This window comes from Drosophila suzukii, chromosome X (assembly GCF_043229965.1).
Source record: "Drosophila suzukii chromosome X, CBGP_Dsuzu_IsoJpt1.0, whole genome shotgun sequence".
In the NCBI taxonomy this organism is placed as follows: domain Eukaryota; kingdom Metazoa; phylum Arthropoda; class Insecta; order Diptera; family Drosophilidae; genus Drosophila; species Drosophila suzukii.
In genome coordinates, this window is record NC_092084.1 from 3,719,188 (window position 1) to 3,735,332 (window position 16,145).

Sequence of the window (16,145 nt, forward strand, 5' to 3'; positions counted from 1 at the left end):
ACCAGACAGACACATAAAAATTATATTATATCAAGAAAACTTGCAAATACGCGGACTCGGAAATACAACCGGCGAACGGAGGAACCTTTTCCCCCGCTTTATTTTCCCCAAATCATTTTTCGTCTTCGTTTTCGGATTCGCTCGCGTCCACGACGGAACAATCCAACTAACTCTATATGATGGCCGATCACTTAGACGAACCGCCCCAGAAGCGGGTCAAAATGGATCCAAGTGAGTACCGCCCAGAGCCCAGAGAATTTCCATTTTCCCAGTTCTCCAGTTTTTCGTTTTCCATTTTCCATTTTTCATTTCCCACATTTTGACAGGAGAATGAAAATCCCAGTATGACTTGACGTTTCGGAAGCCGGCATTTTATTTTCTCTTTCGAAATGTCAAAGAAAATGGTTCATTTTAGTTAATATACCATAATAATAATAGTATTATAACTTAGACAATCATTAGCAACTTTATTGGGACCTTTTAATGAAGATATTTTATAAATACAAAAGGATAAGGACTGCAGTGGTCCTCCAGAACTGTCTTTTAATATCAAAGGAACCCCTTCTTGACCAGTCATTGGCAACGGGAGAAAGAAAATCTCAGCCCAACTTTACTTTTCGCAAGCCGGCATTTTGTTTTTTCTTTCGTAATGTGTTATTTTAACAAGCAATCATTACCAACTTTTCCTGATCTTTTTATGAAGAAGATTCGTATATAATGCATAAGGATTGCAGTGTCTTTCAATATTAAAAGAAGCACCATAAGATGTGGAATATGTAAATGAAATTTTTTCTATATAATATATGTATAAAATATGACGGATATTAAAGAATATTTTTTCTTTTTTCAAATAGATAGTAAGTCTTTAATTTCACCATATCTAGAAATTGTATTATGATTGATCCTACGTGAGGATCCCTGACAAACCCCTTGCTAATCCCCCTTCTGTTCCTCTTCCCGCAGCGGATATCTCCTACTTTCTGGAGGAGAATCTGCCAGACGAGCTGGTGTCCTCGAACAGCGGCTGGTCGGATCAGCTGACCGGCGGAGCAGGCGGCGGCAATGGAGGCGGCGGCGCCTCCGGCGTGACCACAAACTCCACATCCGGACCAAATCCCGGCGGGGGACCCAATAAGCCGGCTGCCCAGGGACCAGGAGGACCTGGCTCCGGGCCTGGCGGCGTTGGCGTCGGCGTCAATGTGGGCGTCGGCGGTGTTGTCGGCGTCGGCGTGGTGCCTTCCCAGATGAACGGAGCCGGCGGCGGCAACGGATCCGGCACAGGCGGCGACGACGGCAGCGGCAACGGCTCCGGTGCGGGCAACAGGATCAGCCAAATGCAGCACCAACAGCTGCACCACCTGCTTCAGCAGCAGCAGCAGGGCCAGAAGGGCGCCATGGTGGTGCCCGGGATGCAGCAGCTGGGCAGCAAGTCGCCAAACCTCCAGTCTCCCAACCAAGCCGGCATGCAGCAGGTGGTGGGCACCCAGATGAGTATGGTCAACTCGATGCCCATGTCGATATCGAATAATGGCAACAATGGCATGAATGCCATACCAGGTGAGTCTCTCTAATCTTGTCTAGCTTTCAGTCTAGAATTCTATGTAACACCGTCTATAACAATCCCATTCTCGCTGACTTGCTTGCAGGCATGAACACCATTGCCCAGGGCAATCTGGGAAACATGGTGCTGACAAACAGCGTGGGCGGCGGCATGGGCGGCATGGTCAATCATCTGAAGCAGCAGCCAGGCGGCGGTGGCGGCGGTATGATCAATGCCGTCTCCGTACCAGGTGGACCCGGAGCGGGACCTGGTGGCGTTGGCGCTGGCGGCGGCGGAGCAGTTACCCCCAACCAGGGCATGCACATGCAGAATGGCCCCATGATGGGCCGGATGGTGGGGCAACAGCATATGCTCCGTGGCCCTCATCTCATGGGCGCTGCGGGTGGAGCCGGCGGACCAGGCAATGGACCAGGTGGCGGAGGACCACGCATGCAGAATCCCAATATGCAAATGGGTGAGTGTTTTCCTTACCGTAATGTCAAGGATTCGTTGACTATCTTGCTTTTATCTGCACGCAGGTCAACTCAACAGTCTGCCTTATGGAGTGGGTCAGTATGGAGGCCCTGGCGGTGGCAACAATCCCCAGCAGCAACAGCAGCAGCAACTTCTCGCCCAGCAGATGGCCCAAAGAGGCGGAGTTGTGCCGGGAATGCCACAGGGTAACCGACCAGTCGGCACTGTGGTGCCCATGTCCACACTCGGAGGCGATGGATCCGTGCCCGCTGGTCAGTTGGTCAGTGGGAATCCACAGCAGCAGCAGCAGATGCTGGCGCAGCAGCAATCCGGAGCCATGGGCCCGCGACCTCCGCAACCCAACCAACTGCTAGGTCATCCAGGGCAGCAGCAGCAGCAACAGCAGCAACCAGGAACCTCGCAGCAGCAACAGCAGCAGCAGCAGGGAGTGGGACTGGGAGGAGCTGGTGTTGTGGCCAATGCAGGAGCAGTTGCTGGCGTGCCGGCAGTGGCAGGCGGTGGAGCTGGAGGCGCCGTGCAAGCGAGTGGCCCCGGTGGCGCCAATCGCGATGTGCCCGACGATCGGAAGCGACAGATCCAGCAGCAACTGATGCTCCTGCTCCATGCCCACAAGTGCAACCGAAGGGAGAACCTCAACCCGAACAGAGAGGTGTGCAACGTCAACTACTGCAAAGCGATGAAATCCGTGCTGGCCCACATGGGCACCTGCAAGCAGAGCAAGGACTGCACCATGCAGCATTGTGCCTCCTCGCGCCAGATTCTGCTGCACTACAAAACGTGCACGAACAGTGGCTGCATCATTTGCTATCCCTTTCGGCAGAATCATTCGGTTTTTCAAAACGCGAGTGTTCCACCTGGTGGCGGCCCGGCCGGAATAGCAGGTGCACCACCAGGAGCCGGCGGAGCGGCTGGTGGAGCAGCCGGAGCAGGCGGTAATCTTCAGCAGCAGCAGCAGCAACAACAGCAGCAGCAACAGAACCAACAGCCGAATCTCTCCGGTCTGGTGGTGGACGGCAAGCAAGGACAGCAGGTGGCACCGGGAGGTGGTCAGAACACTGCCATAGTTCTTCCCCAACAGCAGGGAGCGGGCGGAGCACCGGGTGCGCCCAAAACGCCAGCCGACATGGTCCAACAGTTGACCCAACAGCAGCAGCAGCAGCAACAGCAGGTGCACCAGCAGCAGGTCCAGCAGCAGGAGCTCCGTCGCTTCGATGGCATGGGCCAGGTCGGCTTATCGCCCGTACCAGCCGGTGGAATGCAACAGCAGCAGCAGCAAGGATTGCCTCCTGTGATTCGCATGCAAGGCGCTCAGCCGGCTGCCAGGGTCCTCGGACCCGGTGGTCCAGGCGGTCCAAGTGGACCAAATGTCCTGCCAAACGACGTGAACAGCCTGCATCAACAACAGCAACAGATGCTCCAACAGCAGCAGCAGGGCCAGAACCGACGACGCGGTGGCCTGGCCACTATGGTGGAGCAACAGCAGCAGCAGCAACCCAATCCCGCCCAGCTGGGTGGCAACATTCCAGCACCACTCTCTGTCAACGTCGGTGGCTTTGGCAATGCCAATTTCGTTGGTGCCGCAGCTGGCGGAGCTGTTGGAGCCAATGACAAGCAGCAGCTGAAGGTGGCCCAAGTACATCCGCAGAGCCATGTGGTTGGCGGAGCGGGCGGAGCAACGGCGGGTGCTGGAGCGAGCGGTGGCCAAGTGGCAGCCGGTTCCAGTGTCCTGATGCCGGCCGATACCACTGGCAGTGGCAACGCGGGCAATCCCAATCAGAACGCTGGAGGCGGTGGAACTGGAACTGCCGGCGGCGGTGGCAATGGCGGCAACACTGGAGCTCCGGGAGACAACGAGAAGGACTGGCGGGAATCGGTGACCGCCGATCTGCGCAACCATCTCGTCCACAAACTGGTGCAGGCCATCTTCCCCACCTCGGATCCCACCACCATGCAGGACAAGCGGATGCACAATCTCGTCTCGTATGCGGAGAAGGTCGAGAAGGACATGTACGAGATGGCCAAGTCCAGGTCCGAGTACTATCACCTGCTGGCCGAGAAGATTTACAAGATCCAGAAGGAGCTGGAGGAGAAGCGACTGAAGCGCAAGGAGCAGCACCAGCAGATGTTGATGCAGCACCAGGGCGTTGCGAATCCGGCGGCAGGAGGAGCAGGAGGCGCAGCTGGCGGCGCGGGTAGTGCAGCTGGCGGTGCTGGCGGAGTAGTTCTTCCCCAGCAGCAGCAACAACAGCAGCAGGGTCAGCCAGGACAGCAGCAGCAGCAGCCTCTGCAGGGCTGCATTCATCCCAGCATCAGTCCCATGGGCGGTGTGATGCCGCCGCAGCAGTTGCGTCCGCAGGGCCCACCGGGAATACTGGGTCAGCAGACGGGTGCAGCTCTCGGCGTCGGCGGTGTGGGTGTCACCAACAACATGGTGACCATGCGCAGTCACTCGCCCGGCGGCAACATGCTCGCCTTGCAGCAGCAGCAGCGCATGCAGTTCCCGCAGCAACAACAACAGCAGCAGCAACCACCCGGCTCTGGAGCCGGAAAAATGTTGGTCGGTCCACCCGGACCCAGTCCCGGTGGCATGGTGGTCAATCCGGCGCTATCGCCCTACCAGACGACCAATGTGCTCACCAGTCCGGTGCCGGGACAGCAGCAACAGCAGCAGTTCATCAATGCGAACGGCGGCACAGGCGCCAATCCTCAGCTGAGCGAGATCATGAAGCAGCGACACATCCACCAGCAGCAACAACAGGCGCAACAACAACAGGCGCAGCAGCAGGGAATGTTGCTGCCGCAATCGCCCTTCAGCAATGCCACGCCCCTGCAACAGCAGCAACAGGCGACCAGCAACAGCTTTAGCTCGCCAATGCAGCAGCAACAGCAGCAGCAACAAGGTCAGCAGCAGCAACAACAAAAGCCCGGCAGTGTGCTTAACAACATGCCGCCCACGCCTACGAGTCTGGAGGCGCTTAATGCGGGGGCTGGAGCGCCCGGAACGGGTGGATCCGCCTCCAATGTGACGGTTTCAGCTCCGAGCCCATCGCCTGGCTTCCTGTCCAACGGCCCCTCGATCGGCACGCCCTCCAACAACAACAATAGCAGCAGTGCTAACAACAACCCGCCCTCGGTGAGCAGTCTCATGCAACAGCCGCTGAGCAATCGGCCGGGTACGCCTCCCTACATACCCGCCTCCCCAGTGCCGGCGACCAGTGCCTCCGGATTGGCGGCGAGCAGTACACCCGCCTCGGCAGCAGCCACCTGTGCGAGTAGCGGCAGTGGCAGCAACAGCAGCAGCAGTGGAGGAGCCACTGCGGCGGGTGCCAGCTCCACGTCATCATCATCTTCCTCGGCGGGCTCGGGTACACCGCTCAGCTCTGTGTCCACTCCCACCTCGGCCACAATGGCCACCAGCAGTGGTGGAGGAGGAGCAGGTGGATCATCTACCACACCCGCTAGCAATCCACTGCTCCTCATGTCTGGAGGAACGGCCGGAGGTGGAGCGGGAGCGACGACGACCACTTCGACGTCGTCGAGCAGTCGCATGATGAGCAGCTCCAGCAGTCTATCCTCCCAGATGGCTGCCTTGGAGGCTGCGGCGCGGGACAACGACGACGAGACACCCTCGCCATCTGGCGAAAATACCAACGGCAGTGGTGGTAGTGGAAATGCTGGCGGTATGGCCTCCAAGGGCAAGCTGGACTCCATAAAGCAGGATGACGATATCAAGAAGGAGTTCATGGACGACAGCTGTGGCGGGAACAACGACAGCTCCCAGATGGACTGCTCGACGGGCGGCGGCAAGGGAAAGAATGTGAACAACGACGGCACCAGCATGATCAAAATGGAGATCAAAACGGAGGATGGTCTCGATGGCGAGGTGAAGATTAAAACCGAGGCCATGGATGTGGACGAAGCTGGAGGTTCGACGACCGGAGACCATCATGGTGAAGGTGGTAGTGGTGTTGGCGGCGGCAAGGACAACATCAATGGCGCCCACGATGGTGGAGCGGCAGGCAGTGCGGTGGATATAAAGCCCAAGACGGATACGAAACCACTCGTACCGGAGCCACTGGCCCCCAATGCGGGTGATAAGAAAAAGAAATGCCGTAAGTGAAGGAGGCTTTGTATGTAGAATAATCTAAACTAACCCGCTATTTCTTCCATATAGAATTCAATCCCGAAGAGCTGCGCACCGCTTTGCTACCAACGCTGGAGAAGCTTTACAGGCAGGAGCCCGAATCCGTGCCCTTTCGCTATCCCGTCGATCCCCAGGCCCTGGGCATTCCCGACTACTTTGAGATCGTTAAGAAGCCCATGGACCTGGGCACCATACGCACCAACATCCAGAACGGCAAGTACAGTGATCCCTGGGAGTATGTGGATGATGTTTGGCTGATGTTCGACAATGCCTGGCTGTATAACCGCAAGACATCGCGGGTCTATCGTTATTGCACAAAGGTATGTGGCTAGGAGCGGTATTCTCAAGAATTCGCGGTTAATTCTGGTGGTTTTCTTTTTCATTAGCTTTCCGAAGTCTTTGAGGCAGAGATCGATCCTGTAATGCAAGCCCTCGGTTATTGCTGCGGCAGGAAGTACACGTTCAATCCACAGGTGCTTTGCTGCTACGGCAAGCAGCTGTGCACGATTCCACGGGATGCGAAGTACTACAGCTACCAGAACAGGTATGTGCTGATCCAATCTGGATCCTTCATTTCTGCCCCCACCCATACTTTCTCGCCCGTCGAGGATAATATTTGCTTGGCTCCGTTTCGTTTCTGTTTCTCTGTTTGATGTGAAATGTAATTTAGTTGAACCGCTTGCTCGTTTAAGAATGTTCCAATGCAGCGAGTCCTTGAATATATGTCTTTTATTGTAATCAGAGGCCTGTTTCGGTTTTCAAAGATCTCTTTTTGAAAACAGTTTTTCAGACAAAAATTTAAAAACCTTAAATATTTAGGCTCTATAAAAACGCTGTGAAAATTATAAAGCCAGAACAGGTCCTGTGATTTAGTTATAAACCGCTTGCTCTCTCTGTTACCGATTCCGTATCAATGTTTGATTGCTGCTTTCAGCATCTTTACTTTACCATAATCTAAAATGTCCGTTTTGTGCACTAATTGATGGCTTTAGATCCTTGATCCCCCTTGCTCCTTTCCCGCCCTCTCTCTTCTGTGTTTTCCTGTGTGTGTGTTTTATCCCTAATGTTGCTGTGTACATAAAATCATTAATGTTGCACATAGCGCACAATGGAATTCGAAAAAGATATATATTTAGAGGTGTATAACAAACCAACAACGATACACACACACAAACACAGACACCTTATAGTATCGCTGCTTTTGCTGCTGCTTGAAGCATTCCCCGATCCATCATGGCCATTAACTAACTGGATTCAACCTAACGAAATCCAATCCCTGGTCCAAGAAGTCGAGGTTTAACATTCCACATATTTCGAGTAGTCAGAACCGAGCAAAACGAACCAAAAACAGGGAAATCACATCCTTGTACTGACTGTACTTCTGGGATATTTTAATAAAAAAAACCCCGACCAAGTAACCCAACTGCAAGATCTGTTCAAACATCAATATAAAATCATATGAAAGCGAACCGATCCCGAACTCATATAACAGGAAAACTTGAATATCCCAGTGTATTATTTGTTACGATACAATACATTCATAGGAGGTATATGATATAATAGAAAACCGATCTCAAATTCATATAAATGGAGTTGAAATACAATTCACTTTATATTAATTGTATAAAATGGAATTTTAAAAAAGTTTAACTTGTCTAGTTTTGGCTCTTTGATATGTTCTAAACTTAAGATCATAATACTCATGGGATATTGAAGTACCTATAACGATTATACTCCTTAATTGTTGTATTAATGTGTAAAAATTCTAATGCAAAAAAAATCACTCTTTTTGTTTCTCTTCCTTTCTTTCTTTTTATGTTTATTTTGATTTACTTTTCTCCCTCGCAACAACTACAAAAAAACCAAAATAATAATAATAATACCCGTTAATCTGTGTCACCTCATAACTGTATTATTGCGTGTCTTAATCAAACTTTGTGTCTGTGTGTGTGTACCACTCTCTGTGTGTGTGAAAATTGATAAAAAAAAAAACAAAAAACTGAAACAAATACAACATATGAACCACACTCACATATACACTCGCAACTGACTAAATGCATATAACCATCTCGCTTGCACGCACACCTGTACATCCGTACATCCGAACACCTGTACACCCATACACCTGTACACACGCCTGTGTTGTTGTGTTCCCTTTTTGGCTGCCATCTTCAAATTTCGTCCATCAATCAACTAAAATCGTAAAAAAAACAAAAAACCAAAAAAACTATATAAAAACAAACGCAATCGAACAACCAAAAATCAAAACAACAGTCTAAAGGAATACGGTGTCGCCTCAAATAGATACACCTACTGCCAAAAGTGCTTTAACGACATCCAGGGCGATACGGTCACACTGGGCGACGATCCTCTGCAATCGCAAACGTAAGTACCAAAAAACGCAATTAATATATATTGTATGTATTACTTTAAGTTGGGAAATAGTTTGGATTTATAAAACGGGATTATTTCTAAAATATAACCTATAGTTCATGTAGATCCGACCAGATTTCGATAAAAATACGATCTTACTAAAGATCATATAGCATATCATTGCATTGAGGAAATAGGATCAGAAATATTATTATTTACATGGAAGGCCATTAAAAACAATAGTTTATGTTGGAAATTGAATACCCTCGAAAAGGTGCGGTTTAAGTGAAACACTCTAAACCAAGTAACTATTTTATTCGTAAAGCAATAAGCTCTTTGTATACTATCTGATAAAGTTGAAAATGCTAGTTTAAATAAATAAACATAAACAGGATACAAATGTATAGATATAGGCTGCTTTAAAAGTCTTCAATAGGTATAATAATTTTAAGGGTCTCCATTATTTTATGTTAATTAACATTTGTATACTGGAGAAAAATCAGGGGCAAATAAAATTAGTTTGTTCTATAATATTAATAGATTACAAAATTGAAGATATAGGTTATCAATAGGAAATTAGGGGCTTAGATTATTTGAAAAATACCTTAATTATGAACACCACCATGTGTTTCCCCTCTTCCTTTAGCCAAATCAAGAAGGACCAGTTCAAGGAGATGAAGAACGATCACCTGGAGCTGGAGCCGTTCGTCGATTGCCAGGAGTGCGGGCGCAAGCAGCACCAGATCTGTGTGCTCTGGCTGGATTCGATTTGGCCCGGCGGCTTTGTGTGCGACAACTGCCTGAAGAAGAAAAACTCGAAGCGGAAGGAGAACAAGTTCAATGCGAAGCGCCTGCCCACCACCAAGCTGGGCGTGTACATAGAGACCCGGGTGAACAACTTCCTGAAGAAGAAGGAGGCGGGCGCCGGCGAGGTGCACATCCGTGTGGTCAGCTCGTCGGACAAGTGCGTGGAGGTGAAGCCCGGCATGCGGCGACGATTCGTGGAGCAGGGAGAGATGATGAACGAGTTCCCGTATCGGGCCAAGGCCCTCTTCGCCTTCGAGGAGGTGGACGGCATCGATGTCTGCTTCTTTGGCATGCACGTCCAGGAGTATGGCTCGGAGTGCCCGGCGCCGAATACTCGGCGTGTTTACATCGCCTACCTGGACTCCGTTCATTTCTTCCGGCCACGACAATACCGTACGGCTGTATATCACGAGATCCTGCTCGGCTACATGGACTATGTGAAGCAGCTGGGCTACACCATGGCCCACATCTGGGCCTGCCCGCCCTCGGAGGGCGACGACTACATCTTCCACTGCCATCCCACGGACCAAAAGATTCCAAAGCCCAAGCGCCTGCAGGAGTGGTACAAGAAGATGCTCGACAAGGGCATGATCGAACGCATCATACAGGACTACAAGGACATCCTGAAGCAGGCGATGGAGGACAAGCTGGGCTCCGCCGCCGAGCTGCCCTACTTTGAGGGCGACTTCTGGCCCAATGTGCTGGAGGAGAGCATCAAGGAGCTGGACCAGGAGGAGGAGGAGAAGCGCAAGCAGGCCGAGGCCGCCGAGGCAGCGGCTGCAGCGAATGTAAGTGTGGTTGGAAAGGATTTGTTTAGTATATAACTATTCAAACTAGTAGCTAATTTTGTTTAAATATGAATAGTATATGGAATATTTGTAATATTATAAAATGATCCCTTAATCCTTTCCAGCTTTTCTCCATCGAGGAGAACGAGGTCAGCGGCGATGGCAAGAAGAAGGGCCAGAAGAAGGCCAAGAAGTCGAACAAATCGAAGGCGGCGCAGCGTAAGAACAGCAAAAAGTCCAATGAGCACCAATCGGGCAACGATCTCTCCGCCAAAATCTATGCGACCATGGAGAAGCACAAGGAGGTCTTCTTTGTGATCCGTCTGCACTCCGCTCAGTCGGCAGCGAGCTTAGCGGTTAGTGTGCTTTCATAACTGAGTGGAATTAGGTTGACTTACTTGGTATTTTTCCATTTTACAGCCCATCCAGGATCCCGATCCGCTGCTCACATGTGATCTGATGGACGGACGCGATGCCTTCCTGACCCTCGCCCGCGACAAGCACTTTGAGTTCTCATCGCTGCGGCGCGCCCAGTTCTCGACGCTGTCCATGTTGTACGAGCTGCATAACCAGGGCCAGGATAAGTTCGTTTACACCTGCAACAACTGCAAGACGGCGGTGGAGACTCGATTCCACTGCACCGTCTGTGATGTGAGTATTGTTTATGGGATATTCCCATTTTTAATTAAAACAAAAACGATTTGTATATACATATGAGCATGAGCCTACTCCAAGTGAGATAAGGCGGGTAATGTGATAAGTGTGGCTTGAGTTCGACTTGTCTCGCTCAGTTGAGTGCGAACCGCTCAAGACGCTACAACTCATAAAGCACATCGGGCGTTGTAGAAGAATAAGCTCTGATTTTGCAAGAAATTGAAATTCAGACAGCAATTCAGTGAGCGATTTACAAAGTAATCTTCGTTTAAAGTAATGGTTAATGGTTAAACTATATATATAAAGTCATATAGGGAATCTGAGGATTACTGGTTTATATATATATTATCATTCATATATATCATATCATATATTTATATACAGAAAGTGATTCAGAAATTTTCAATACATTAAGGGGTATTTATCTAAAGTATAAAACTAGTATTCTTTATATATACAAAGCTATCCATTAGAAACAGAGGATCACGCCAAGCGAAATATAGAGGGGAATACTGGTAAAACTTGAAGACGCCTTTCTAATCCATCTCTCCCTTCCTTCCCCACTCCACAGGACTTCGATCTGTGCATCGTCTGCAAGGAGAAGGTCGGCCATCCGCACAAAATGGAGAAGCTCGGCTTCGACATCGACGACGGCTCTGCGCCGGCGGATCACAAGCAGGCCAATCCGCAGGAGGCCCGCAAGCAGTCAATCCAGCGGTGCATCCAATCCCTGGTGCACGCCTGCCAGTGTCGCGACGCCAACTGCCGTCTGCCCTCGTGCCAGAAGATGAAGCGCGTCGTCCAGCACACGAAGAACTGCAAGCGCAAGACCAACGGAGGCTGCCCAATTTGCAAGCAGCTCATCGCCCTCTGCTGCTACCATGCCAAGCACTGTCAGGAGCAGAAATGCCCCGTGCCCTTCTGTCCCAACATCAAGCACAAGCTCAAGCAGCAGCAGCTCCAGCAGAAGTGAGTTCATTTCAATTGATTGTATTGATTCGTTTGTATCAATTAAATGCTTCGAAGAGGCAGCAAATTGATTTGGTTTATGTGCGGTATAGTCATCTGTAGACCCACTAAAACATTTGTATCCTTCTTTCTATTTTTGCAGACTCCAACAGCAACAGCTGCTGCGTCGTCGTGTGGCGCTCATGTCCCGGACAGCAGCTCCGGCTGCCCTGCCCGGTCCCGCTGCCGTCAGCGGTCCGGCCGTGGTCGCTGGCGGAGTGCCCGTGGTGGGGATGTCCGGCGTGGCGGTTAGCCAGCAGGTGATACCCGGCCAGGCGGGCATATTGCCGCCTGGAGCGGGTGCCATGTCGCCGTCCACAGTGGCAGTGCCGTCGCCCGTTTCGGGCGCTGGCGGAGCCGTTGGCATGGGTGGCATGACCTCACCACATCCACATCAGCCGGGCATTGGGATGAAACCAGGTGGCGGTCACTCACCGTCGCCGAATGTCCTGCAGGTGGTGAAGCAAGTCCAGGAGGAGGCGGCCCGTCAGCAGGTCTCGCATGGCGGTAACTTCGGCAAAGGTGTGCCAATGGCGCCGCCGCAGATGAATCGACCGATGGGAGGCGCCGGACCCAATCCGAATGTTGTCAATCAGCTGGGCGGCATGGGCGTCGGCGTTGGTGGAGTTGGTGGCGTCGGTGTCGGCGGAGTTGGAGGAGTGGGTGTTGGACAACTAAGCGCGGGCGGCGGTGGCAATCCACCCGGGGGCCCTGGTGTTCCCGGCTCTGGTAACTGCGGCATGAACGTGAACCACCTGCTGTCCATGGATCAGTGGGGCGGTAGCGGTGCCGGCGGCGGAGGAGCCAATCCGGGCGGCGGTAATCCCCAGGCGCGCTATGCCAACAACGCCAGCGGCATGCGCCAGCCCTCGCAGCTGATGCAGACGAATCTGATACCGCCGCAGCAGCAGCAACAGATGATGGGCGGCCTGGGCGGACCCAATCAGCTGGGTGGTGGCCAAATGGCCGTCGGCGGTCAGCACGGAGGCATGGGCATGGGGATGGGAGCACCGCCAATGGCCGGAACTGTGGGCGGCGTGCGTCCACCACCCGGAGCCGGCGGTGGCGGAGGAAGTGCCACTGGCGGCGGCCTAAACACCCAGCAACTCGCCCAGATCATGCAGAAGATCAAGAACAATCCCACCAACGAGAGCAACCAGCACATCCTCACAATCCTGAAGCAAAATCCCCAGATCATGGCGGCGATCATCAAGCAGCGCCAGCAGAGCCACCAGTCGCAGATCAATGCGGCGGCGGGCGGAGGAGCCCCCGGCCCCGGCGGTGGAGCTCTGCAGCAGCAACAGGCGGGCAACGGGCCGCAGAATACCCAGCAGCAGCAGCAACAACAGCAGCAACAGCAACAGCAGCAACAGGTGATGCAGCAGCAGCAGATGCAGCACATGATGAACCAGCAGCAGGGCGGCGGCGGTCCACAGCAGATGAATCCCAACCAGCAGCAGCAGCAGGTCAATCTCATGCAGCAGCAAGGCGGGCCGGGAGGACCCGGCACTGGACAACCGCATCGCATGCCCAACATGCAGAACGCAGCCATGATGCTGCAGAGCCTGCCGCCCAACATGTCGCCCGGCGTCTCCACGCAGGGAGGAATGGTGAGTGACCAAGAACAGTCTCGTAAAAAGTCCAATCTGGGGCCAAATCGGGTCATATAGTTTATTTTTATAATTGGAGAGAGAAAATCCCTTAAATTGATATATAAACTTCTAATTATCTTATTTTACTATAAGAATCGGCGAATCCTAAATACTGAAAACGGTTTGGTATAAAAATCTAAAATCAAATGCCGAAAAAAGGAAATAATTGTAGGATGCATACCAATGCTAAATATATAGAATAGTCATCAGGGTTTCCCATTAATTATATCACTCTTAAGTTAGTTAAAAAAAATGTTTATCTAAACATAAGTAATTTCTTTGAGGTCTGAAGTTATATAATACAGATGTTTGTAATAGGTATAAACCCATATTTTATTAAAAAATAAATTCTACGATGCCCACTATACAAAATATGTAGAACAATCGACCTCAAAATACCGTAAAATGCTAGTTAAATAGAAAATATTTATCAGGGTTTTCTACTATTAATAATAATTTATAGACCATTTTTTACAAAAACATTCATTTGAACTAGGGTAATTTTTTATGAGGTCTAAAATATTTATAATATTAAAAATAGTCGACCACAAAAAAACCAAAAATGCTGGTTATTATCAGGTTTTTCTATTATTAAGATCCATTCTAAAGTCATTTCTAAAAAAGACTCATTTAAACTAAAGTAATTTCCTGATGAGGTCTGCAGTTAACCCACATTTAACACAACTCTATCTAAAACGATCCTATGATTGGGTGAACCCAGTGAATTCCGGCTGTTATACTGAGTATAAATTCCACCCCCTCACAGGTGCCAAACCAGAACTGGAACAAGATGCGCTACATGCAGATGAACCAGTACCCGCCACCGTATCCGCAGCGCCAGCGAGGTCCGCACATGGGCGGAGCGGGACCCGGTCCCGGCCAGCAGCAGTTCCCCGGCGGCGGCGGCGGCGGAGCGGGTAACTTCAATGCGGGCGGAGCAGGCGGCGCTGGCGGCGTCGTGGGAGTGGGCGGAGTGCCTGGAGGAGCAGGAGCCGTGCCCGGCGGCGATCAATACTCGATGGCCAATGCGGCGGCGGCCTCCAACATGCTGCAGCAGCAGCAGGGCCAGGTGGGCGTCGGAGTTGGCGTCGGAGTGGGCGTGGGCGTGAAGCCAGGACCCGGACAACAGCAACAGCAGATGGGCGTCGGGATGCCGCCGGGAATGCAGCAGCAGCAACAGCAGCAGCAGCAGCAACAACAACAACCGCTCCAGCAGCAGCAGATGATGCAGGTGGCCATGCCGAATGCGAATGCCCAGAATCCGTCGGCGGTGGTCGGAGGACCCAATGCCCAGGTGATGGGTCCACCGACGCCGCACTCGCTTCAGCAGCAGCTGATGCAATCGGCCCGCTCCTCGCCGCCCATCCGTTCGCCGCAGCCAACGCCATCGCCACGGTCAGCGCCATCGCCACGTGCTGCTCCATCCGCCTCGCCACGGGCCCAGCCCTCGCCGCACCATGTGATGAGCCATTCGCCGGCGCCGCAGGGACCACCGCACGACGGAATGCACAATCACGGCATGCACCATCAGTCGCCGCTGCCAGGAGTGCCCCAGGATGTGGGTGTGGGCGTCGGCGTTGGCGTCAATGTCGGTGTGGGCAATGTCGGAGTGGGCAATGCGGGTGGCGCCCTGCCCGACGCCTCCGACCAGCTGACCAAGTTTGTGGAGCGACTCTAGTGCAGCAGCAACAGCAGCGGCAGCAGCAGCAGCTACAATGGGTGGTAGCCGTGGCCCAGGGGCTAGACTGATTGAATCACCAACCAGACGACGACGACGACGACGAGGATCCACATCAGCATCATCGTCATCAGCCAGCAGGGATCACCAGTGTGTGTTAAACTTTAAACGACCTATTGCGTACTATTATATAATTATTTTTTTTATCAAAAGCACCCCCTAATTGTATAGCGTTATCATGATTATAAACCAAGCAACTATCACACCTAATTTGTACTGTAGCCTAAGATATCCAACTTCCCACAACCCCCATTCATCCGAGCACCCAAACCCCTTACTTTAAGTCTAGGACAAAATTTGAACAAACGATTATGATTCGATTTCCAATTTAAGCCCGCGCGATTAAGTAAATATATAAATCATATATTTCATATGCTCTAATAACACACACACCATGTATTAATTAATTAATGAATGCAATTCGTTGTTCAACCAAACCGAAATAGAAAAGCATGAGATGATCAGGATCAGGATTGGAGGATTAGTAGGATGAGGAGGCGACACATGGGCAGACCTCGATGTGACAACGTTTAAAACGTTGAGCGAAAGCTGAAAAACCTTTCCTTAGTAACTTACATTTTAAGCAGCAGCGAATGTCGAAATGTTTTGTAACGTAAAATTATTTATTTTGTGACAGAAGCGAACAAACGAATCAAGCATGTTTGTAAAGATTGAGAGATTGAGTGTTGTAAAGTTGAATTAAGTTTTTTGTACCCTTGTAGTGTTGTAAGCCAGTTGACAGACGACGATGACGACGACAATTCACCCGACCATCCGCATCCGCACAAGAAATATATAGCCTATAGTGAACATGTGCCTGTTGGCGATCGGCAGTTGATTAAGTGCTCCTTATAGGAGCTTCAAATTGGGAACACGCATAGAGTAAATACATATTTTTATACACAAATCGAACGGAATAGGAATCTGAAACGTAATCGTAATCGCA

General features: G+C 51.2%; 1 protein-coding gene across 2 annotated transcripts; it reads left to right on the plus strand.

The window, feature by feature from the left end:
- The first annotated feature begins 57 nt into the window (after nucleotides 1–57).
- nej (CREB binding protein nejire) lies at nucleotides 58–15,587 on the plus strand. 2 transcript variants are annotated; one of them, XM_036820550.3, is made up of 13 exons: nucleotides 58–231; nucleotides 964–1,557; nucleotides 1,647–2,015; nucleotides 2,080–6,147; nucleotides 6,210–6,499; nucleotides 6,566–6,723; nucleotides 8,454–8,564; nucleotides 9,199–10,147; nucleotides 10,273–10,503; nucleotides 10,568–10,798; nucleotides 11,373–11,770; nucleotides 11,913–13,419; nucleotides 14,228–15,587. In XM_036820550.3, the coding sequence occupies exons 1-13, from the start codon at nucleotides 177–179 to the stop codon at nucleotides 15,137–15,139; spliced, it is 9,873 nt and encodes a 3,290-aa protein (XP_036676445.3). In that variant the 5' UTR covers nucleotides 58–176; the 3' UTR covers nucleotides 15,140–15,587. The 2 variants fall into 2 exon arrangements, with proteins under 2 accessions (XP_036676445.3, XP_036676446.3); XM_036820551.3 differs by having other exon boundaries at nucleotides 8,484–8,564.
- The last annotated feature ends 558 nt before the right edge of the window (nucleotides 15,588–16,145 follow it).

What these genes read in the sequence shown, in the direction of transcription:
- nej (XM_036820550.3), top strand. Translation starts at nt 177, where the DNA reads ATGATGGCCGATCACTTAGACGAACCGCCCCAGAAGCGGGTCAAAATG. An exon ending in GAATCCCAATATGCAAATGG is followed by an intron (nt 2,016 to 2,079) that starts GTGAGTGTTTTC and finishes ATCTGCACGCAG; the next exon opens with GTCAACTCAACAGTCTGCCT. An exon ending in CAGCAGCAGCTCCAGCAGAA is followed by an intron (nt 11,771 to 11,912) that starts GTGAGTTCATTT and finishes CTATTTTTGCAG; the next exon opens with ACTCCAACAGCAACAGCTGC.